Here is a 25,266-nt window from a genome sequence, read left to right on the forward strand (position 1 = left end):
CTGCTAGCTTTCTACGCTTACTTTCTGAAGGATCATCACTTTTACAACTCTCCTCTCCCACTGCATTGTCTGCAAAAGGGAAAACAACGTCAAATTGTGATGAAAATTGAATTTATGAAATGGGTAACAGGCAGGAGTTGAAATAAGTGCTGAGAGGAAATGAAACTCACATGTGAGCCGGCTCATGGAATATAAGAGAGAAGAGAAACTGATGGACTTGGATAATTAAAATATATAAGCTAAGATTTAAATCTCATCAAACTTCTAAATCGGTCAGTACTTGGGAGGAATCTCGTATTTTGGGTTATTTTACTGCGCACAAGACTGGACACGAAAAGAAAAAATCGGAGGGCAGGGGGAGGGGGGTAGTTAGTGAGCGTGTTTAGTCAACGATTTGTAATACCTACAAACTAAGACGACAGGGAGCTTTATTACAGGTGCAAAGAGTTAGTATGCATCTTGAATGTGATTTATTAACAATAGAAACAATGGGATCAGAGAGGCAGTCCAGATGTATGATCGAGGTCCGAATAATCAAGGTGTGACTGTATAGCAGAGATCTAATTATTCTACAGATACCCCACTTTCGTAAAACCTTTTTCCATAATCCCTCCACTAAAATCATGACTCGCTAAAACTACTTGCTCACTCTTTTTCCATGTTAAGTTTATGAATAATTATAAATAAAAATAAAACAAAACCCATGGAAAATAACCAATTTTTAAGCAACGATGGCGGGTCACTAGCACCGAGTTAAGTATTTAAAAACAAAACAAAACAAAACAATCAAACAGACAAACAAAAGCTAAACAAATGTAGATAATTCAATCTACGTACAGTGAAACTACATAAGACTGAGGCAGACTATTATCCTGTAAATAAATCACCTGTAGAATTGTCAGGACTTACACAGTCAACAAAAGCTTATACAATGTGACAATTATTTCTGTCTTGATCACAACTATACCAAGTCAAACTAATATTGATAAAAAAAATACTTACCATTTCTATAACAAATTTTTTCTGCCAAGTCTTTACGCCGCACGAAATCATGCTGTAATGCCACATTCAAAGTTTGGTAAGTTGCTGCAGAACCATACTTCTGTTTCCAGTCCATTAACATGTGATATCCTCTCTCACACAGCTGCCTGTATCTTTGTTCTATATCCTGTAGTTCTGGCTCCTTGAACCCCAGGTGACGCCCGTGTTGAATCCACTTTTCACCAATTTCGTTGCCTAATTCTTCTAATTCATCAACTGTTGGTGAGCCTTGTTTTACTAAAAAAGAAATAACGTTTAGAGTTCGACTTGTCAATACCGGGTTTCGCAAACAAGATTACCCAATCACACACGGCAAATGAACATTAATTCCTATTTCATTCAGTTGTGCTAATCAGCTCTTAAAACCAAAGCAATCAAAGATGATAAAGAATAGATCTTATGCACACTGACTTCATAAACTGAAGACTCAACCCAAGCCTCTTTTGTGAGTGACATCACGGTTCTTCCATTTTTATATCAAGTTCACATTGACAAATTTCGGATCCATGCAACAAAATGATGTTAAAACTCTTTTTGTCCAATGAAAGTAGACTAAAAATGTTTAGCAAAATTTTAAAGGCACCCTTGTCTCTTTAGCAAAACTATAGTTAAAAATACTGGGAAAATATCCACAAGGCTTCTCAAATGAGCAGGAGTAGCTCATTCTTTTGCACCCATTCCTGAAAAATATGTCTGACAATAACCTGCCATGTCCACAGATGTAACTTTAGGTTTTTTAGGATCTTGGTTACTGTAGCCAGATGACATTCTCCTCTTTCTTTTTCCTGAAAAAAAGGACATTTCATTTTCTAAATTTACCCTTTTTACTCTTGTGTATGAACAAAAAGAGATACCTTACGATATCCAAAAGGGTTTAAGATAAAATTATGCCAAAGGGTAGATTTCAGTAAATTTTCTTCTTCTTGAAATTATCTTTATTTTTGCAATGGCCCCCAGGTTGATAGAGAATCGTACATGTAACCGTACAAATTTGTTTTGCGGTCACCATTCCACTTTGCATGTACTTCAGGGGAAAATGAGGCCACAATTTTAATTGGCGATATGTAGCAGTTTTTAATTGGCGTAAAGCAATGTGGTAAACATAGCCTGAGAACGAGGTTGAGTTTTGGCATCGAATGTCAGTCAGGCTTGAAGTGCTGAGCCGCGCATAACGATAACCAGGCTTGTTACAGTTTAAACTTATTCATCAAGTGAACTTAAAAATATTTAATTAAAGCACAAACTTAAAATGATACGCACCACCGTGGAACAGTAAAAGTTCATTGCCTGACTGTCCAAATTCGATTCATTAATTCAATTATCTCATGGAAACATTGGCAATTGGAACCATCAATAGATTACTAAAGCAGACGAAAGCATTATACTTTTCTGACAAATTAAAGAAGACTTGTGAAAGTCACTGCCAGATATCTTTAATTTCAATCCGTCAAAAAAACTTGCGGTCCATAAAATACCTTCTGTGATATATCGTTCCGAGGCAAAATACTTCAAAGGTTTAATATCACAAGTAAGCGGGAGTAATACTTGTAAACAAAGATCATCGAGATCAAATGCAAATGTTAACTGAGCGACTGTGAGGCGAAACTAGACAAACGAATGGAAAATAGGGGAATTTGGGTCGTGCAGGCAGAGAAAGATTTGAACCGCAGCGTCAAAATTGAATGAATTTTGAAAACGGAAATTTGATAAACGAAAGATTTCATTTAGTACTGGTTTTGTAGAATTGAAGGTAAGATTTAACTCTCATCAAACTTTTAAAACGGTCAGTGCCGGTGAGGAATTTCCTAATTTGGGTCATCTTACTGTGCACAAGAGACCGGACACGAAAAGAAAAAAATAGAAGAGCAGGTAGAGGAGGGTAGTTGATGAGCTTGTTTAGTCAACGATTTGTAATACCTACAAACTAAGACGACAGAGAGCTTTATTACAGATGCAAAGAGTTAGTATGGATCTTGAATGAGATTTATCAACAATAGAAACAACGGGATCAGAGAAGCAGTTCGGATAATCGAGGTCCGAATAATCAAGGTGCGACTGTATAGCACAGATCTAATTATTCTGCAGATACCCCACTTTCGTAAAACCTTTTTCCCTAATCCCTCCACCAAAATCGTGACTGGCTAAAACCATTTGCTCACACTTTTTCCATATTAAATTTATCTTTTTATCAACATCTAAAGCAATATTTGATTTAAACTTTTTCTCATGTTTCACTCAGTCTCTTCCAGAACGAAGGATGACCATAGTCGTACAAAGATGACAACTCCACCGCTTTCCCAACACGACCAATACGTTTCCTTAATTCGCGAACCGCCCTCCCTGAGTCACGCATTGATTCGCTGAAATTTGAAGACCTGTCAAACCACAAATTACCAAGAAAGCTCTAATTGGTGTAACACACAACATACTAAAATCTAATTGATTTGTGATACACCAAAATAGAAAATGCGCCAATCAGATTGCTCTCAGGTACCCCAAAAATTGCGCCAATCGGATTGCTTAGAGATACACGAAAAACACATCGCTCTATACGCTAAAAAACAGTTAATTTTCTTAAAAAAGAGTTTTCTCCGTAAGTTTTATGATGCACCTATCACACCTACTAAGATATTTCTACAAGGCGAACTTCTGTTTGAAATCGCGCACAATTCTGAAATGATTGTGAGATGTTTATTGCTTTTTGCTGTCTTCCATTAATAGTATCACGGTAAGTCCTTGTAGTGTCACGACCTGTTACGGGAAGAACTGAAAAGATTATACCTTCGGATCTACATAATTCGCTGATTTAAACGGTAAAAAGCGCTCTCTGCGCACACACAATATGACTTTCTTCGTCAATAGGCCAGCCAGGGCCATCGGTTATCGTCACTTTAGGTTCCAGAGGAATAAGAGAACTCTTCTTTGAGGTTTTAGACATGATTTTGGAAATTTTCGCTCAGATTGTCTTTAAGACGTCCGCGTGGTTGCAGGAAACGCAAAGCAATGATCTACGCAGGCGCAATGCTATCTGACAAGGTAGAACTAGCACTTTATTTTCTAAGTGTAATGTAAAGTTGTACCTTGTGTAGAATGAAGGCTAACATAGTGTACTTCATGGATGTGTCCCAACACAAGTGTCCTGCTTTTGTCAACAGGACATTGTGGCTGTACGATAACTTCGGGAGCTGCGGAAAGACTGCTGACCACACGAATGCAAGTTTTGTAGCAGTTTGCTGCGGCACATAGAATAACATGGTCACCCCAAGCGCCATCTTGCTCCATGTACGTTAAGTAATCAGCCCATGATTGATGTCCATGGACGAAGTCAAACAGATTTGTTTCATCCGGCTGTGAGAAGAGCAAAATAGAGAACGAAACTTTAGTGCAAAGTTAATGGTACACTGGACCAGGCAGAGTACGTTGGAAGGAGTCATCGAATGAGTAAATAACAAAGAGATACTAAACAGTAAAAAAGCATAATAACCAATCAGAGTAATGAACGCAAGGATCTACATTGGATGCAGCAGTCTCAACTCCTAAATTTTCCCTCCTGAAACATCGAATGTCTTGTGTCCACCTTATCCAGAGTTAAAGTTATCCAATTAGGATTGTCCCGTCTGAGGGAGATTCAAGTGCGTGGTACTTTTTCAAAACCTTGGGTTGGCCGCTTTCTCAACAAGGCAAAGCCCTTTAATCTTCACAAGGAAGTCTGAATTCATCCGTGAGCCGGACATGGTCTCTGCTAACACACTTGAACTACACAGCGCGTTTTTTACGAGCAATCCAGAAATATTAAACAATTATTCTCCTAAGTAAACGTGAATAGGCGTGGGTATTTACCGAGGCAAAGAGGCAAAGTAATTATCCACCACTTTCACCGACACTGAGGTAGAACATTATCTACGTATATACCAGAAGGCAGTGAATGGTACTTGCTACTCACTTACCAATGAGCGCACGGTGTGGTTTATATTAAACGCTAATGTCAGAGTATTAATGATCCTCATTATCCCCTACAGGAGAAGTAGTGATGTGTTCACCAGTTGGCCCTCATGTGGATCCAACCTTTATGGCGCTCCTAAAGTAACAGTGGTTAACATAGAGTGTAAGACATCAACTTACTAGTTTCGGGTATTTTCTGAGGTACTGGACCAGTCTTTGTCTTAATTCGTCATGCTTGATTTTTATTCTCATGTCAATTTCCAGTTGATCTGACAAAGCATAGAACATGCAATTTCCTGATCCTCCGTTGTCAACAATTCTAAAGCCCTTGTCTGCAGCAGTTTTCTTCATCTCAGCTTTTAGGTCTGTCTTCTCATTGACGTTGCTTGCATCGAGTTGCATCTGCTGAAGCTGAGCAATAAACTCAACAGAACCTAAGTGGACAAACGGATAAATAAACAGAGGATAAATGCCATCATGCCCGTGATTTAAGGAGGACCAAAACAGAAGAATACCACATTATAAATACTTTTTCTGTAGGTTTCTACGAGTTCTTAATAATAAGTTTCTTTGATATATAGAGGAACTTTATAGAAAAGGAAGTAAAAAGGAATTCTTAACAGCCAACTGAGCCTTTTATTTAAGAAGAAAACGAAAAACTTTCACATCCTAATTTAAAGTACTTCAGCTTGGTTTTCACGTAAAATGGGGTCAAAATGGCAAATATTACTTAAAATAACTAGATAACTCTCCGTAACTCGTCCAGATCAGAAATTCATAGAAACCAAATTTTGTTATACACGACTAGCGTTTGAACACAGCTCAAGTGTTCATTTCAGCTCATCTCCCTTGATCTAAACATCATTGAGAGGCAGTCTCTCTCAAAGCGGTAAAATGCATTTCGGTTCAAAACATCGATTTCTTTCAAAATTTTCCCATGAATCTGCCTTAGTCTAAAATAAATAAAACCACTATGGTTTTTTGAAATAAATGATTTTTCCGAGCGAAAATCGCTTCAAAAGCCCATTTTTGACAGGGCCAGTCCTCGAAAATGGCATAAATTGAATTACCCGTCTTTTCACAAAACTCTTGTTTAAGGAATTTGTTTACTTCGCATATTTAGATCGATCCTCTATGAGAAACATGTTCCTGAACTAGCCACATTCCGCTTACATTTGGTTTGGGGTTGGTTTGAAGACATATTTAAACAAAGATCTCTTCCTTGAATTAATTACAGCCTCATTTTCAACGAAATGGGAATATTGAAACCCCGAGATACGCTTTGTAAACAATCGTTATCAGAAGCTATTGACTATTCTTCCGAGTTATATCGATACTCCTTCGGAGATTGAAGACTCTTTTCAAGGACCTACACTTCGCCTTCCAAAAGCCAGATTTTCAGTCGATTATTTTGTTTAGCACAGTTAAATAACGGGCTACTTTTGACCTATTTTTAATCACGTTAGATGAAGCCTTCATGAGTTCGGATAATTTCAATTAGATTGTGTATGCAAAACAATCAACAATTGCTCAAATTGCTATCAACATATGTTTTGATGTTGTTTTCAAGATTTGGTACTTTTCATTGGTCCAAGTGATTTCAATTCGTGGAGCGACGCTCTGAAATTCGACTAAAACATTTTAAGCTTCTGAAGCGGTATATTGGTGGAATTCAGTTATTATCGATTTTCTCGAAAATAAATCGATATTCAGCCAAACGAAGTCTGCAGTGGTTTGTTACACCGTAAGACCCACCTAACTCGAGAATATGAGCCGGATCAATTGGTTGGCCGTTGACACGATATTTCGAAAATGTTCCATTTTGGCTACATTGCTCTTAAAAGCGTTCACAAAATGGAAGGGGCGCAGTTTTGTTTTGTGTTTTTTTTAGGCGAATTTCATTCTTTTTTGACGACATCTAAATGTAGGTTCTCTTTTACCAAGAGTGTTTTCTGAGTAGAAGGTGCAGAGATGTTTCTTATTCTTTATTGAAGTGAAAGGTATCTCTCTGAGAAGCACGCACTAAATGGAAGAGGAAATGGTCCCCAGGCTCTATTCTCTACAGGTAAGCTCCTTCTTATTCTACTTTGGCTGTTTTGGTCAGTTCGGTAGCTGAAGAAGTTTCCCAGCTTTGGCATCCTGAAAAATTCCTTTGCTCTCGACATATCAAATTTTTGCAGTTTTCTAGTGTGTACCGGTTGGGAAAAATTCGTCCCCTGAAACAATACAAACATGTTAAGAATGATTTTTTTCGAAGAAATCGAATACTCTTATTTGGCCTAAACGTTGTTTTTGTGGAAGCTTTGTCAATATTTCGGATTATTACACTTAGCGGTAAGTGACGTGAACACAGCGATTTTGGACATTGTTCTTACGTATAACAAAATTGCCTTGAAGTTCCTATTTCGCTCTCCCATTTTTGTTTTTCTGTTTTGTTACCTGTTGCTTTTTTGTTTGCTTTTTAGGGCAACGTTATTGTAACAAAGTGCAAAAACAAATCTGTAAAAACACTAGAAAGTACAAAAAGAATCAAAAACAAGAAAAACACCATTACGAGATGAACTAAGGCGTTTTGTTGAATGAAAATTTCATAGCAGCTCAAATCAATTTCAGGAAGCCGAAGAAAACTTCCAGGCTACGGAGGGACTGGACCCGTGCCTTGTAGATACCATCGATGAACAACACTTATAACATAGCGCGAGCGCTAGTCCTATCTAATTCCTATTGCGTCAACATGAACAAAATCTTTATGTACGCACGGCCGTGCTCAATAAAATGACGTGTGCAGTTTCAAAATAGCTGCAAAATTTCCGTCGTGTGAGTTCCTTAAGTTAAAGTTTCGGAAAGCAATAATAGTAAATCGAAGACCAACCAAACTTTTCTCTGGCTTTCGACCTTCCCGCAAGTAATCAAGCCAACAAGCACTACGAAAACGAAACACAACAGGCCGTTTCCCGAATTTATCGGAACAGGAGCTGGAGAAAATTTTAGCTGAAAGACATTCAGCAAGAACTAGGAAGACTATAAATTGGTCTAAGGCGACTTTTAAAGGTAAACGTCTCTGTTGATGACGTTTTTTCTGGGTTACATTTGTTAATTCTACCGAAAACCATTTAATTACAAAATCAACAAAACAATCGGAGACGCCAACATTTTCGGGCAACTTTCATTTCAAAAAACATTACAAAAACGTCATTCAGCTCCCAAATTGTTTTCGTATGTTATAAAAGAATTGTTTCATTCTTTTAGCTGTGCGTCTATCGAGTTATGGATGCACTTGGGAAGTTTGGAGAGCACTCAAGAAGCTAGAGTTGCTCTCGGCTACGCCTCGAGCAACTCTTGTGCTTCTGTCGTGCTCTCCAAACTCTCCGCGTGCATCCATAACTCGATAGACGCACGCTAAGCATGAAACAATTCTTAAACGTAAGTAGTCAAAATAAGCCTGAAAAAGTCACTGTGAAGATCGCTTTCGTATTCAATTCTTAAAGGGGGGGCTGGGTAGAGGGAGGAGGCGGGGCACGCCCAACAGCTTGAATTACTCCGTTGGATTTCTTTATTACCAGTTCCACCACGGCCAAAACTGTCAATACTTCATCAGTGTCAGATTAGGAGTTTTCCGAAAGATCAAGATGGCAGTCCTTGTGACTGATCATTTCAAACTGTCAATACAGTTTTTAGAAATCATTAAGGAGGGTAACATACGTAGCAAGAGCTGTTTGGGCGCCTAAGGAGAATTTTGAATCCCTTGAAAAGCATGCAAAACGTCAAGACTTTGAATCATAGGGAATTTCAAGCCATTAAACTGTTCTTTTTTTAAAATTAGAGCTAAATAACCAAGCTTTCTCGAGCCTGAGCTGAAAGAATTTGACACCCTGAGGCGTGAATTGTATGGACCAAGTGCAGAGGGCTTCTGTTCGAAATGCTGACAGTACGGCCTTAACAGAGATAAACATTTGAGAGACTTCTAATAAAGCAGACCTGTCAGTCCCAAGGATAGAGACAAGAATATCAAATAATGAAGAAATATCTATATTACGAAACTTATACCTTCAGCAGGTAGCATCTTATTATCCTCTGCTGGTGGAACAACAGTGGAAGCTTCATTATTCTCCGAAGTGTCTTTAACAGAAAAACGAAAAAAAAACATGAGAGCTAGAGAAAAATGTAAATCTCACGTGAGCCCGGTCAAGAGAAGAGAGAAGAGCAAATTGAATGACTCGGATAATTGAAATTTATTAGGAAGGAATAAGAGACAAGATTTAAATCTCATCAAAGTTTTCATCCAATAAGAATCAAGATGACTTGTTTATTTCGAGAACCGGGATAGAAAACCCACTGTGTTTGTAGCATTGTGAACCGAAAAGGCTCGTTTAATCTTTTCTTTGTTTCTATTATCTTCTGTTGCTTTTTGCAACTTCGTCGCCGACATTGTCCACAATTTACGAGCTTTGTATGTCCACTCCATGCACCTTTTCTCTTGCACGGGATCAAAGTGGGCAGTCTCGAGTGGGCAAGAAGGACCCACCTTGCCTGCTCGGGTAAAACATAGGATTCCCTTCATCTTGCCCACGGGCGCAGCCAGCTTTATAACAGTATAAGTTATCGAAACGAAAGCTTAATACGAAGTTTCTTCACTAGTTAATTATAATACCTGCAAGCCTTCTGGGTTTATTCTCTGAAGGACCGTCACTTTTACAACTCTCTTCTGCTGAAATGTCTGCAAAAGGGAAAAGAAAGTCAAACTCTGATGAAAATTAAAATACACTTCACTAACTTATTGAAATAGGTAACAAGCAGGAGTCCACAGAAGTGCTGAGAGAAAATGATAATCTCATGTGAGCCCGCTCGCGGAATATGAGATGGAAAGGAAATTGATAGATTCGGATAATTGAAAATTCAAACCGATCAGTAGGTAAAAGGTAAAAAGGTAAATTCAAAGGTAAAAAAGAAAATTTGGGTTCATCTTACTGCGCACAAGAGTCTGGACACGAAAACAATAAATAGGAGGGCAGGGGAAGGGGGGTTGTTGATAAGCTTGTTTAATCAACGATTTTTAATACCTACAAACTGAAACGAAAGATAAAGGATTTAAGACTAATTAAATACGACGATGATCCAGAAAGTGAGTAATATCTTATCCACCCCCTCTGATCTAGAATTTTAGAACGTCATCCATGACTGGACAAATTGAATAGCCCATTTCCGAATTACCCTTGGCCTCAATATCAAAACGAGGCCTGGTGCTCAACCATTCTTGTGAAAATGAGTTTAATTTGTATGTGAATGAAAACTTATAATCATATGAAAGGATGAGCACCAAGACTTGTTTTGAAAATGAGGCCAAGGGTAATTCGGAAATGGGCTATTAAAACTACCAAGAGGGCTTCGCGACTAGCTTTAAGGCAGAAACGTGGCGAAATGAGTTACGAACACAGTTGTAGCTTACTAAAATGACAAACAATAGAAAAGCGGAGAGAGTTTCTATCTCTGGTTCAATGTTATAAGATAGTTTTTGGTATTGATCACCTCTCTTTCCCAGATTTCTTTGTGTTTGCCAATGAGCGTACAAGAGCTAACCACGACTTTTACTTTTCTCTCTTTCTCCTGCCCTTTTTTTCCCCTCTCCTCGCCTGAAGTTTCTCCTCACTTGCTGGAAACTTAGTAGGCTTCATTTTGGTGTAGAGATTTTTCAGAAACTACTCATTATTTTCAAACCACATGCTCAGAAAGGTAGGTGGGTAATGGAACAAGAGTTTCCGCCAGATTTTCAGGTCAAAGTTACATGGTTTTTTGGCTATTTCTCCAATCTCCTTCACTCAATTGCGCTCATTCTGGTATCGTTTGTAAGATATTTTCAACCTGTTCAAGTACGTGCTCAGATTTGTACTCCACGGTTCAAAGTGATGACGTCACAAGGCGTAGAAAGGGTGTGGGTCCCCATCGGCGCATACGGGCGCACTGGACGTCAATAGGTTAAATACAAAGAGGATGCAGAAAGTGAGTAATTTCTGGTTAACCCCCTGTAATTTGGAATTTTAGAGCGTCATCCATGACTTTCAAATTAGAATTAAAACTACCAAATTGAATTTGTACATATCTCAGACTTTAAATTTTTCACAGAAATGCGAAAATAAATGTAGCACATGCTTTTTTCCATTTTCTCTTGTATTATTCATCTAAAACTATGTAGAAAACACTTGAAGAGATATATTATTAATTCAACTGTTAGAAATAACGTTCTCATTAGAAGATGATGATACTGAAAGAAAACAAGCAAGTATATGCCGTTATATGCACGTACACGTACCTCCATAGTGAGGCCAGTCTTCAAACACAAAAGGGTTACCCAACAGGTTGGATACAACAGAAGCTGCCATAACACAAGCAAAATTCTTCCATGAATCGTTTTTAGATCCACTGCCATGTATAAACTCACGAACACCTTTAACGACAAGCCACTCCATCTTCATGTCATGAGCTGCTGCAAACAGGCCTGAGGTAGACAAATGTAAAACAAAAAGTTATTAGAATCGGAACGTATTAAGGCAGTCATGCAACAAGGAGTTCCCCATAATAAAAGTATACCAAACAAGCTTCGTTTTTCTTGAAAATGTTGTTTTCTCTTGATTTGTTAGGGTATAAAAGGAGAACGAGTCCTCATGAAGAGTGTAATGAAAGGGCAGGGTGACTTTTTGGTAAGAAGTGGTATATCAGTGTATCAGGATTTCGAATTTAGCGAGGAGTTTCCTCAAGCGAAATTCGTGAGTCTAGCAACCACAAACCTGCCGTAGCTCGGAGGAAAGGCTTAGGAATATAAATTTGAAGGGTAAACTGTGATACAAATTACTGCTGAATACCTGTAGGGACGATTCACAATTTTCAGTAGACCTGCATGTTTGGAAAGAATCATCTTTACAGACCTACTATTGTTACTGAGATCACTTAAACAAAAGTAACCTATGCGATCATTATGAAACCATCAATGATGCGATCCAACTAAATTTACTTGATAGGGCTCAAAGCAAGCAAAAATGAAAAAGAATTTAGATAGCGTTCACTGACCCTTTCATACAATAGGGATGGTCTGCTTTGCCCGAGTGACCCTGACAACACTACCGCACACTAAACATGACAAACGCAGGGCTGGAATACACGGCGCATTTCAAGTAATCACCTTTGTAAGCTTTGTATGAGCGACTCCCTAACATAAAGGCGCAATGTTTACAAAGACCGCAGAGGCCAGGCCATAGAAACCTTGATAGTGATTCTCACCTTTTCCTTCCATTTCAACTGCAATTGCCCCAGGATGTGACTGACACTGCTGTCTAGCACCAATAAGATCAGAGCAACTCAAAATCTCTCCATCGCAATGTACTTTGACTTTACGCGCTTTTGGGTTTTCTAATGGTGCCTTCCATCCATCAGCCGCACTTCTGACAAGGTTACCAATATCTCTACTCACTGGGGTTTTGTGACAATCTGTCGTAAGCTTTGGGGATATCACCACGTCTCCCAAATGGGCTTTTCCAGGACTGGGACTGTAGCAGAAACCAACCAAAAAGGTAGCCTTGGGTCTCAGGAGTGTGACGGCATTCCTAGCAGCAGTTTGAGAACCTCCAAGATCTGAGGATTCTTTAGAACACTTCACTAGGGCAACTTTCAATGTCTCATCTTCATCTTCACCCATCTTTCCAAGGTACACACATCCAATGGATTTCTCATAGCTTTTAAAGGGATCTCTCAGGTAATGATAACAAGCCAAGAACTCACAATCCTCCACAGTCAACAGCAGAATGTCAACTGGATAATGGTCTGTGCTCCAACGTTTCATTTTCTTTGGCAAATCTTCCAGCTCTTTCAGTGTAATACTCAGAGGTGGAGGGTCATCACTGCAACCCACTGAGCTGCTTCCCTTGTCATTACCAGGTCCTGCCATCGTAACAAACTTGATCTGTGTTCAAAGGTTTCCTAGAAGTGAACAAACGAAATTAGAAACAAATTAAAAAAAAAGATCAACATAAATTATTTTCTAACACGTTTGCTTATAAGTATGTTACATATCTGAAAGGTGTTCAAAGTCTGACCATGGGAAATGCTCATATACAGCAAGACTTCCGAGCCTAATCGACAACTGGCACCTGGCATTGAATGTACGACTGTAAGGGTTGGAAAACCAACAATTAAAGCAAACAGTCGACTGTACATATTGAGGGTTTGCAAGTTTTATGGCTATTCTCAAGATCAGCTCAACAAGTTATTTGACTCCCTTACCTTGTCCTTATTTGCGTATGGTCTGGGGATCAGCTTGTCGGAAGGATTTAGATCGAATTGACAACTTCTGCCGACAGGCCTACCGATATGGATATACCACCAAGGCTGACCTCGAGATATCGACCTTAATTAAAGAGCCAGAAAGGTTAACTTCTGTTTAACAAGATCACTACCACGAAACCCATCAACCTCAAGATCTGTTCCCGCCAAAATGGACAAGGCTACTAAGGAAAAGGGGACATAAATTCCAGCCTCTCCCCCTGATAAGAACTGAAAGATATAAAATCTTGTTTATGAACAAATGTCTCTTTATACTTGTGTGATCATATTCCATTCTGTTTAATCTTCCTTCTTATCTCTTTTTGTTTCTTCTGGTAGATTTTAAATTGTCTTTATTATTCAAGATTTTGACTGACTAAAGACTCATTTCTGATGAGTCTTATTTTTTCCAAATAGGACTTCATCATTGTCATTATCATCAATATGCTCCATATTCCTATCTCTACCGATACAAGGTGTTAATTAATATTTAAATATTAACCACCGTTTCAGATTTGAAAGATGCTGCATGTCACAGCTTAGCAGCCAGGTAACAAAGCATGATTCAAATTTATTGCTACACCACTCAAATTTTCTTTATTCATTTGGATGAATATTAGTTCACTTTGTCTTGTCTTTTTCTATTGCAGAGATGTTTTTATAAAAGTCGTATGCATTGATTTTGAACCATCAAAATGTTCATACCAGTATATTTTAGTAGTAAATTTAGTTAGTTAGGAAACTCTTTTTTGAGGGATAACCTCAGGGGTTCTCACTTTCAAATATATTTGTCTTCAAATAAAGTATTATCATCATCCTCGCTCTTAGTATTGTTTTCATAATTCCATATAAAACTTTTGATAATAGTATTAGAAGTACATATTGTACATTTCAGAACTACTTGAAGATTCATAAGATCAAGATTCCTGTACATTTAAGCTCAAGGAGAAGACAAATTGATACTCCATGGCTTAAATTTTGCTTATCAGAGGAGGTTCATTCCATTTTTGATTATTCCTAGAACAATTTTCATGATGAGGGAAAGGGCAGGCTTGTCAATTATTGACCACCACATCTTGTGATCAATTTGGATTCCCAACTTAAATAACATCATGTTCCTAAAATTCTGTAAAAGTGAATTTTGGGTTGTAGCAAAACCAAAAGCTATACCGACCCAAATGTGCCTAAGACCAATATAAGCCACTTATATTCTTTTACTTTCAGATATCCCCTTAATAATAGAGCGCTCGACTGTTGTGTGGGAGGTTGAGGGTTTGAGCCCTTGCCGGACCAATACTCAGGGTCTTAAAAGAAATTGAGAAGAATATGCTACCTTTCTATAACATCAAGAAATGGTTAGATATTCTAGTCTTCTTGGATAGGGACGAATAAATGGAGGTCCCGTCTCCTGCAGGGTTAGGGGCTGGAGACGTTAAATGAGGCTAAATGAAATTTAGGCAAGGTTAAAATCAAGGCATGATGGTCAGCGGAGGACATGCTGCGGGGCGCCCCCTTTGCAATTGCAGGGTCACGAGGTTTTCAGTACGTTTTGAGATCGTCGCGGATCCTAACGTGAGCCGCCTCTTGTGCTGAAATATTTACCGTATTCTCCGCTTTCGCCCCGTTTGGAGTAATGGAAGGGCGTCAGACTAGAAATAGCCTTTCCGCTGCCTGCTTTAGCGTCAATGAAGGCCATCCAACATCGACTGTTGCGTCCACGGTAGTTCCGTCTTCGTCGGCATGTAACACGCCACCTCTCGTAAACTCGCCAAGCATGCCGTCGGATATGCTTGAAATGGTTAGGCTGGTGGCTTCTCAAGCAGCTTTAGCGGCAGTAAATTCATTACAGGGCTGTTCATTACCATCCAGCACCACGGCAACTACGACGAATGGGAATTCGCTCGCTACGGCAACTCCACCCTCGTCAGTGTTGAATCCATCGTTGGCCAACCACGTGGAAAGTTTCCTGGCGGCAGGTTCTAGCTTGGGATTCTCTGAAACGACTTCGCCCATCTCGGCTACAGGTACGTCTGTTTCTTGTTCTGTACCGGAATTTTTGAGCACGTTCTCTATGCCTACGACGAATTCTACTTCGGTTAGAATGGCGACGCCAATGACGGTCACTAGTCTCCCCTCGCTTTCATCGAGTTTGTTCGACCAGCACTTCGTTGTTGGCCCGGGGTTTTCTCCGATCCCTCCAAAGATCGTCAATCAAATTCTGGCGGGCAAATTTACCGACCTGAGCGAGCTGCTCACGCCAAATCTCCTCCAGGCGCAAACCGAGCCACAGTTGTTGTTTGATGGAAGAGTAGTTCTAACGTCGAGCGGCAAAAAGCCTCGCCGTCGGATCGAAGACGTCGTCAGTTGGGTCGAAGCGTTTACAATTTTCATGCTGGTCATTGCATCGTCATTCCCACATCGGTGGCGTGACCTAACGGCATATAAGCTCTTAATCCTACGCACGTACCGCCAATTTGGTGGCCAAGTGTGGCTAAACTATGACCTAGCGTTTAGGCAGCATGCCGCCGCGACAAAACTGACTGACTGGTCAGCGATGAACGTGCAGTTATTTAATTTCCATGCGGCAGGGACAACTAACCACTCTTACCCTGGCCGTGTGATCGCCCAGGGGGAAGCGACTGGATCGCATTCCTCTGACATCATTTGCAGATCCTGGAATCGTGGCCAGTGTTCATCTCCTTATAAGTCCTGCAAATTCGCTCACAAGTGTAGCTCCTGCAATGGAGATCATCGCGCTGCAGACTGCCAGAGCTCAGCCTCCAGACGAAGGTCACGCTCCCCAAGCTATTCTAGGGATAATGGGAGAAGCAAGAAACGCTAAGCACTGGCCTTGACGGGCCCAATCGCCCATAGACATTGTTCTTGTTGTTAGTTCTAATTTGTAGCATTAGTTATTGTTCTTTCGCCTACCTCCTGTCACCAGGCTCTGTTACTCAAGAAGAAGGCGAATAAATAGCATATGTTTTGGCTATCCTGTGACTAGCCCTACTGAATTTTTGTGTCTTTCACCCACAGTCAGCCTCCCCCCAGTCTCTGCAGTGTCTCCTCTGAAACCAGATCGGTTCGAACATGAGCTCAGGGGTCATCCAGATAGAGGGCAAGTCCGGTATGTCCTCGAAGGACTGCGTACTGGCTTCAGACTCGGCTTTACTCCTGTGGGCAATCTTAAATCGGCAAAACGAAATAAGCCTACAGCATATAAACACGGAGGAGTAATCGATTCCTACCTAGCTGATGAGGTCAGATTAGGGAGAGTAGCGGGCCCATTCCTATCCCCCCCGTTACCCAAGTTGCATATCAGCAGCTTCAGCGTGATTCCAAAAAAGGGTCAAACAGGCAAATGGCGCCTTATAGTAGACTTATCCTCCCCCAAGGGGCTTAGTGTTAATGATGGCATAGACCCAGAAGAATTCTCGATGCACTACATACGGCTGGATGAAATTATCAGGATGATAGCCGCACACGGGATAGGGGCCCTGATGGCAAAGTTTGATGTGGAATCAGCCTATCGTAACGTCCCTGTGCATCCAGAGGACCGTTACCTGCTGGGACTTAAGTGGAGAGGCCAGTACTACGTTGACTTAGCACTCCCCTTTGGTTTGCGGTCCGCCCCCTATATTTTTAACTCACTTGCGAATATGGTTCAATGGATCCTTGTACACAACTATAAAATCTCAGACCTGGTTCATTACCTCGATGATTTCATATTAGTGGCTCCCCCTGGCTCCCAGGTGTGTCATCATAACTTAGCTACAGCCCTCACAGTCTGCCAACAATTAGGCCTCCCGTTGCATCCTAAGAAGTGTGTGGGCCCATCAACTGCTCTTACTATTCTCGGCATTCACCTAGATTCGGTTCGACAATCAGCAGAACTTTTGCAGGACAAGTTGGCAGCGCTTAGGGAGTTAATCGCAGCATGGACTGCGAAGCGCTGGTGCACCAAGAAAGAGCTGGAATCCCTGATAGGTCACCTTCACCATGCAGCCAAAGTCGTCTGGCCAGGTCGGGCCTTCATTCGGAGGATGATCGATCTCCTGAACTGCTTCCGCAGGCAGGATCACCCTATTTGGTTGAGCCAGGAATTTAGACTCGACCTCGCGTGGTGGCACCAGTTCCTGTCACATTGGCACGGTGTTGGTTTCTGGCTATTCCCGGGGTTGTCCCCTCCCCCAGACTTGGAAATTCTGACTGACGCATCAGGGGCTATAGGATTCGGGGCCATATGGGGCTCAGCGTGGTTTAACGGTTCGTGGCTACATCAGCAAGTCGATAAGTCCATTGCCTATAAAGAGCTCTTTCCCATTGCAATTGCCGCCGCAGTCTGGGGCCATAGGTGGCCAAGGTTGCACATAAGGTTTCGATCCGACAATGAGGCAGTGGTCGCCATCCTCAATTCGAGAACGTCAAAGGTGCCAGCCATCATGCACCTAGTGCGGCATCTTTTGCACTCAGCCGCAAAGTTCCAGTTTTCCTTCTCAGCACTGCATATCCCCGGACTCTGTAATTCAGTTGCTGACGCCCTTTCCCGTTTTCATTGGCAGGACTTCAGACGCCTGGCCCCAACGGCACTGGCAGCCCCCACCTCAATCCCCCCAGAGGTGATATGCGACTTGACGTCAGCTCTCTAGAATCCAAGTGCATGCATTTCTTCCAAGAAGGCCTAGCTCCATCCACACGACGTTCCTACGCTTCTGGTCAAAAAAGGTTCATAGAGTTCTGCCAGCAACTGGGTAAGCTCCAACCCTCTGGGTCTCCCTGCCCAGTTGAAGAGTGGACCTTGTGTCTGTTTGTGTCCCACCTGGCCGGATCCATTCAGTACTCTTCAATCACCGTTTATTTGTCTGCTGTGCGTGCCCTTCAGATCGAGCAGGGCTTCAATGACCCTTTGTTAAATTGCCTGCGCCTACAGCGAGTTCTTCGGGGGATCAAGCGATCCCAGGGCGTAGTCAAACGTGAACGTCTGCCAATCACAGACCAGCTCATGATGGTGATTGTCAAATCGTTGGACCTACACAACTTTGACCATTGCATGTTCTGGGCGGCCTGTTCCTTGGCATACTTCGGTTTCCTAAGAGCCTCGGAATTCACAGTTCCCTCCTCATCCAAGTTTTCCCCCTCGGTGCACCTACAGGTGAAGGATCTGGCCGTAGACGCATCCCTAGACCCAACATGCCTACAAGTCTTCATCAAAGCCTCAAAAACAGACCCTTTCAGAAATGGGGCAACCCTTCACATTGGCAAGGGATCTCCGCCCTTGTGCGCGTTACAGGCAGTGTTATCGTACTTGTCCCGTAGGGGAAACGCACCTGGCCCTCTGTTCAGGCTCCAATCGGGAGAACCATTGTCTCGAACCCTACTCAACAAGTGGTTGAGCACCATTATGGAGACAGCGGGTATCCCCGGGAAGTTTTCGAGCCACAGCTTCAGGATTGGGGCAGCCACGGTTGCAGCTCGCAATGGGATTCCAGACCATCTGATTCAGACACTTGGTAGATGGTCGAGTAATGCATATCAGATGTACATACGGACACCGGCAGATGTCTTGGCTAGCTTGTCACAGCAGTTGTCGTGACTACCGGTATGTGCCATATCAGTGAATAAGCAAAGGTAGGGGGAATGGTGCTTGGTGGAGCCTTGGGTTGGAGGTACCATGGCTCAACCCCGGTCCCTCTTGTTTCAAGCACCATTGTGGGGGTGGACCGAGGTTGTGTCGCCATGGTAACCTCCCTGCTGTGGGTAGTCAGCGCGACTGCCACAGTGCTACGGCACCTTCCTCCAAGCTCATCAGTGCCGATGAGTTTAAATGAGGCTAAATGAAATTTAGGCAAGGTTAAAATCAAGGCATGATGGTCAGCGGAGGACATGCTGCGGGGCGCCCCCTTTGCAATTGCAGGGTCACGAGGTTTTCAGTACGTTTTGAGATCGTCGCGGATCCTAAAGTGAGCCGCCTCTTGTGCTCCCACCCTCCCTCCTCTATGGCGGGCCAAGAGCAGGTAAGTATAAAAACAATTCCACTGACCTGTCAGTGTGACAGGTGCCAGGGGGGTGGACCGAGGTTGTGTCGCCATGGTAACCTCCCTGCTGTGGGTAGTCAGCGCGACTGCCACAGTGCTACGGCACCTTCCTCCAAGCTCATCAGTGCCGATGAGTTTAATTTCCCACGCACGAGATTACTGTGTGATGGATGTCCTCCCCTGGGGTAGGATGGGTGGGTAACAGGACCCCCGTTGATACCAGTGTTTACTACACTAAAGGGGCTATCCTGTATAAATAGAGATGTCTACTCTACTCTATACTCTACAGTATATGTTTCACTTTGCTATCGCCCCTGTCTAACAATTTGCTATTTCCATTTGTCTGCTTTTATGAAACCCATTAAGGCCCCTAGTTTTCTTCTCTTTTGCCTACATCAAATGAGGCTAAATGAAATTTAGGCAAGGTTAAAATCAAGGCATGATGGTCAGCGGAGGACATGCTGCGGGGCGCCCCCTTTGCAATTGCAGGGTCACGAGGTTTTCAGTACGTTTTGAGATCGTCGCGGATCCTAACGTGAGCCGCCTCTTGTGCTTACATGCAGTGATGGACCTCAGCAGAAACACTTTCATTCTATTTCTTGTCATGATCAATAGATGGGCAACAGTTTGCAGCAGATTAACTTCATGCAACCCCAGTTAAAACATATGTCACTAAAATAAAGAGATTTTAATGAGTATAGTGCAGGTGAATGAGTCATATTACCTCTGTGAGTTGTTTCCTGTCACTTAAACAATCACTGCCTGCTGTTTTCTTCCCCTAGATTATAAGAGCAAGAAATAATCATTCAATTTATTTGATAAAAGAATAATATCATCTACATAGCTTATTTAAGGTATTAATTAGAAATTCAAACTATTTCACTTATAATGTCTGAGAAAACAAAATCACTCTAAAAGAAATTTTGATTGGTGCATTACTGAAAGTTACAAGTTGTAGACAATTCTTACTCCATTTGATAAAACTTAATGTTGGAGCAATTAACCCAGACAATGCAAATTACAAACTCCCAAAAAATATAATTATATATAGCCAAAAGTAGGAGCTTATAATTATGGTAGTCACCTTAACATGGTCATATGCAAACTCACCCATGCTGGCAGAATCCATTTCCACCATCAGGATCTGATCAACCTGCCTTCTTTAAACAATGACATGTATCTGCTGGAAAGAAATTACATGTATATTAATTAACAGACCAGTCTGCACTCACATGCCTGTTAAACCTTATGATAACATGTAAAAGGAGCTTGCCAAAATTTGTGCATTTTGAACATTTTTCACTAAAAATGTCTTGGTTCAGATTTAGTAACCTGTGCTTTATGTTTATTTAAACATCAATTATCGTAATTTCCAACATCATGATTGGTCTAAATTGTATATCCCCAAGTGATATTCAAAGATTTATGGAATCTGACATCCTTTGAAAGTGAAAGTAAAATGAAAGTTTAAAATCATATTAAAAATAGTAAGGAGATTTCTTGTTAAGTTTCAAATTTATTTAAATTTCCTGACAGAAAATCAAACTGACCTGTGTGTAAACATACTTCTTGCTCTAAGTTCACTTTCAGTCAGGTGAGCTCAATTACAGTTATGATCCTTGTCAGCTTGTTTAATTCTGTTCACAAAAAAAAAATTAATTTTCTAGCACATGAAATGAGTATTGTAGAGCTGAGCTTCGTACATATTGACTACATATCATACACTGTAAATAATTCTATCTATAGTAAAACAAATATGACTGATATTGTTTGGCCAATCTTGTACATTGTATGTATTTCAAGCTTCAACTTCTTATTTACCTTTCTCTGGTGTGAAACTATAATTTGAAAACTCAAAACGTAAGATAATGACTTTTGAGTGTTCATTTTGAACAACAGAGTAGGTTAGCTCATTTCTTTTACTTTCCACACTGTCTTTTGCTGTTGCAGATTTCTGGTTTGCTCCAAGGGAGATATCACAGCTACATGTAGAAGGCTTAGCAAAGTCAAATTGTAGTATGCGATCCCCCAAACAAAATGAGTTTACAAATATAGCAGCTAGTTTATAATCAAGGTCAAGAACACAAGGAGCTCATTTTATATTTCGATCTATGCACTGTGTCTTTGGAAACTTTGGTATGTTTTGACCTGATTGCTATGGGAGTCATAAAAATGCAAGTTTGGTTGATCAGCTGGAATGACAATATAAAGCTAATTTCAAAAGTTGTTCATTTTACCTGCTTTGACTTTCTCTTTAATCCTGTCAATCTGCTCTTGACAAAAACAATACCAAACTACTCTGTGATATGGAGGACAACTTTGTTACTATTAAAGAGAAGAACAAAAAGCAGGGTCGTGTTTAAATAATACAGTATACTGTAAAAACAATCAAGACTGTCTTCAATTCTTATAATTACTCAAGATGTCAGTTTCAATCAAGGTTGGCTTATTATGGCCAATCAGTGGATAGACTCATGATGGCCTAATGGCTTAGATCATGTAGTCTGGCATACACTGTAAACACAATCATTTCCTGTTAAAATTGCTTTTCTGGAAGAATGAATAGTTGTGTACAAGTTTGTTGTTGTCTATTTGTTTACTGGAAACATTTGCTCTTTCATTGCTTTAGAACTACATTCTGTCTTTACTAGGTCAACTATCTAATGAGCTGGTACAATCATGTTACTTGACTTAAGTACCTTACATCATTCCGCACTCCAACAGTAATTTCATTAACTTTGGTACAATTATTTATACTATAATGTACTCAATACACAACATTTGTATACAGGATCTTGATCTCCTGCAGTTATTCTTTGAACAAAGCATGATATTTGAAAAATGAAAATTACAGCATGAAATTAATTGGCATCAATTCTTTAATAATGCAGAGTTCAATAATAAGACTATAATTTTTGAAAGAAATTAAAGAATCTCTCAATTATGACCCTCCAGAATGATGTTTCAAAAAGTTTAAAAGCAGATTGTGTACTTTATTATTTACAAAAAGTAACAATAAATAAATAATCATCATTATGGTAATAATAATTATATATTAAAAATGATGATACCAATGATAATGTTTACGATAACCTTGATAAAATATTCAGACACTAAAACTGATGACAAAGTTATTATAAAATACTATTTGCCCATGATAATTATTCGTATATTTTGCAAAACCCAATACTGTGCCTTGCTGGCTTCAAAATTACAGCAGAAATTCTTTTTCCAAAGTGTCACAGTCTTGCAAGTCAAAAATGCTGCAGAAATTTGAAAGGTAAAAATCAAGACAATTTGATCATTTAACCAAATACATATTGCACATTATAATTAGGCACCCACACCCGGATCATTATCATCAATAGTTTCTAAGTGTAAAAGCTATGGAAACAATACACATCCCAAACATTCAGTGAGTTTTTTAAATTTTTTGGTGATTTATAGTTGTCACTTTTTGTCTTAAAACCCCAAATTTTGCAACAATTGCTAAATTCCCTGTAATTAACCTTTAACATGTAACTCCAGAGATCTGATTGTTAATTCTCCCCATTTGCTGCTAAACATTTGCTTGAGAATAAGTTACAAAAATTTGATATTAGATCATGATAACAACTTTTACCCGTTAAGTTGAAGTATTCTTATTACCTGTTTGTTGGATAATGCATGGATGTTATTAGAAAAAATTAGATGTTCATAACCTTTTGGATTTCAAGGGTTAATTTCTGCTCAATACTTTTACATTTTATCTAAATTCTCCTTCCAATCTGCCACACATTTCTTACTGTCTTAGCTCCAGGAATTCAGTGTTTGATCAGACATTGCTCTGTAGCTGTTCTGTTTGGCAATGTATTGATATTGTAAGGAGGAATTAGTTAGAAATGGCACTCGCCCTTGCCAGTGAAAAGGTTGGGCAGTGATACCTACAGTTGAATTAATACATGTATATCTTTCATTAAACTAACTATTTGATTGTTAATAACTTTCTATCTGAATGTGCAAAAGAGACCATAAGTGAAAAGAAAAGACCATTATGATGGTAAATCGACTTTACACCACCTGAAGCCTTCCTTAAATCGCTGAATAAGAACATGTCACAAATCACTTAAATACTGTATTGATAAATGAAACTTCTCCACATCGACTTAAATATAACCTCAGGAAAATAAACTTTTGCCTAAAAGACGACGGTAATCGTTATACACTCAGGAGAACAGTAATTCGCAAACACATGCATTTTTTAATTTTCTTACTGCAAAAAAGATGATTTTCCGGTTAAACAACATTCATGTACAAGAAATGGTACAAAGGTATGTAACGTGAAGGGTTAGAATGCTTTTTTGTGGTACAACATTAAGGTTGGTAGAAGGTTTCATCGTAAATATTATCAAGTGTGAAGTAGTAGAGGCTTTTAATGAACCTCTAGGTGAATGCAAGGTAAACGCCATCCACGTTACAAAAGGAACATCATTTGTCTCAAGATATCACGGGGAAAATTCTCCGATCAAATCAAAAAGCGACGAGTTTACAACGGCTGACAGGACTTAAATTAGTTAAAGAACTGAGATTTTAATTTTTAATACACATATAAATGTAAGATAAACAGCTAAAGCATTGCTCACCTTGGTATTCGATCGACGAGGAAGTAAAGATTGTTGATGTCGCTGTAACTGATCCAAACTCGAGTTAAGGTTACACTTACACCTTTTATGATGCACTGGTCGATCTTCAGAATTCCAAGCAAGCCTTACAACCGTTAAAAGTCCCCACACAACAACGATCATGGCTCTTCCCCGTGTGTGCTGTGAAATACGCTTAGCAAGCATCTCTTCCCATCACTCACTGGGATCTTTCTCGAGGAATCTGGGGAGAGTTTCATTGTTTGCGTGACTTGGGTGCTTGGCGGGAAAAAAAAAATCTTCGTCTAAGTCACGCGACCCAGTTGAGTGTAACCTTTTCTGAGCGTTACCTCTCCTCGATAGTAAAATTGACGGCAAGGTTTAATTACCCACTAAGTGATTTGAACGTAATGATCAAATCCGAGGAAAAATGGACAAACCTTGACGATTCTCATTCAAAATAAAACTTAGCCAATGATCACTTTCTGAATTTTAATAAAATTGTGATAGGGAGTCGAATGAAAAAAAAACTTACTAAACATCGTAGAGCCAATATTTCAAAAGCAAAAATTGGGAAACTTTTCCTTTGATAGATGTTTTTTTTCACATTTATAATTTATTTATTTATCTATTCACAAATGGTAAAAAAAAATTCATCGGGTGCAATAACTTCTGATACAATGACTAACATCCTAGAACCTAAAAATCCTAATCCTAACATTGTATTAACTTACAATATGCCACTTGAAAAAACCTGATTTCCATAAAAACCGTGTTTAAAGCTTTTATAGAGAAGGCGCTAATTTAATGAACATGACTCTCCAATGTTACAGGGCAAGCTGTTCCAAAGGGCTGCGCCGCTGAAACTAAAACTATTTTTCATGTAATTAGTTCTTGGAAAGGGGACAACGAGTTTGTTTACCAAGTCCCTTAGTGAATAGCTTGATCAATTTAGCTTTATGAATTTAGACGAGAGATTTTCGGAACCAGCCCGTGTAAAGACTTGAAAACCATTAGGGCGTTCTGAATTTAACGTTGAGATTTCAAGTCTTTCCAGCTGAGTTTGTGAAACAAAGAATGGACAACTGCGTCATAGTCTGATGAATTTTTTACTCGTGCAGCACGGTTTTGTAGTTTTTGTAGCTTGTTATATAATGTTTTCCCACAATTACCCCAGACTAGGCTCCAGTAATCAATGTGAGATTGAACTAGTGAGTTGCAGATATTGAGTAGGGTGGATTGAAGCACAAATGGCTTAACTCGCTTTATGGCTCCAATTGCAGAAGCGATGTTTTAACACAGTTTATCAATGTGGGAAT

The 25,266-nt window shown here is 40.0% G+C and overlaps 2 protein-coding genes and 1 pseudogene across 3 annotated transcripts in view; 2 read left to right on the forward strand and 1 right to left on the reverse strand.

Moving 5' to 3' along the window:
• Nucleotides 1-24,151, reverse strand: part of LOC148735453 (uncharacterized) — a 46,492-nt pseudogene extending 22,341 nt beyond the window's left edge. Inside the window, exons 1-14 of the transcript XR_015999248.1 lie at nt 23,951-24,151; nt 21,566-21,653; nt 20,879-20,965; nt 20,439-20,511; nt 20,053-20,106; nt 12,256-12,951; nt 11,291-11,476; nt 9,635-9,700; nt 9,031-9,102; nt 5,164-5,417; nt 4,122-4,389; nt 1,746-1,826; nt 1,003-1,278; nt 22-69 (exon numbers count right to left, since the gene is read on the reverse strand). The product of XR_015999248.1 is annotated as an uncharacterized LOC148735453 (transcript). The remainder of the gene's footprint in view (nt 1-21; nt 70-1,002; nt 1,279-1,745; nt 1,827-4,121; nt 4,390-5,163; nt 5,418-9,030; nt 9,103-9,634; nt 9,701-11,290; nt 11,477-12,255; nt 12,952-20,052; nt 20,107-20,438; nt 20,512-20,878; nt 20,966-21,565; nt 21,654-23,950) is intronic.
• LOC148735455 (uncharacterized) lies at nt 14,706-16,165 on the forward strand. The gene has a single exon (XM_088754970.1). The coding sequence runs from the start codon at nt 14,927-14,929 to the stop codon at nt 16,133-16,135; it is 1,209 nt and encodes a 402-aa protein (XP_088611096.1). The 5' UTR covers nt 14,706-14,926; the 3' UTR covers nt 16,136-16,165.
• On the forward strand, nt 17,565-19,494 carry LOC148735456 (uncharacterized). The gene has a single exon (XM_088754971.1). It carries the CDS (start codon nt 17,918-17,920, stop codon nt 18,884-18,886), a length of 969 nt encoding a protein of 322 aa, XP_088611097.1. The 5' UTR covers nt 17,565-17,917; the 3' UTR covers nt 18,887-19,494.
• Nucleotides 24,152-25,266: the final 1,115 nt, after the last annotated feature.

The sequence above is a fragment of the Stylophora pistillata genome, chromosome 3 (assembly GCF_964205215.1).
Source record: "Stylophora pistillata chromosome 3, jaStyPist1.2, whole genome shotgun sequence".
Taxonomy (NCBI): Eukaryota; Metazoa; Cnidaria; class Anthozoa; order Scleractinia; family Pocilloporidae; genus Stylophora; species Stylophora pistillata.

Coding starts and splice junctions, on each gene's coding strand:
- LOC148735455 (XM_088754970.1), top strand. CDS start 14,927: ATGGAAGGGCGTCAGACTAGAAATAGCCTTTCCGCTGCCTGCTTTAGC.
- LOC148735456 (XM_088754971.1), top strand. CDS start 17,918: ATGCGACTTGACGTCAGCTCTCTAGAATCCAAGTGCATGCATTTCTTC.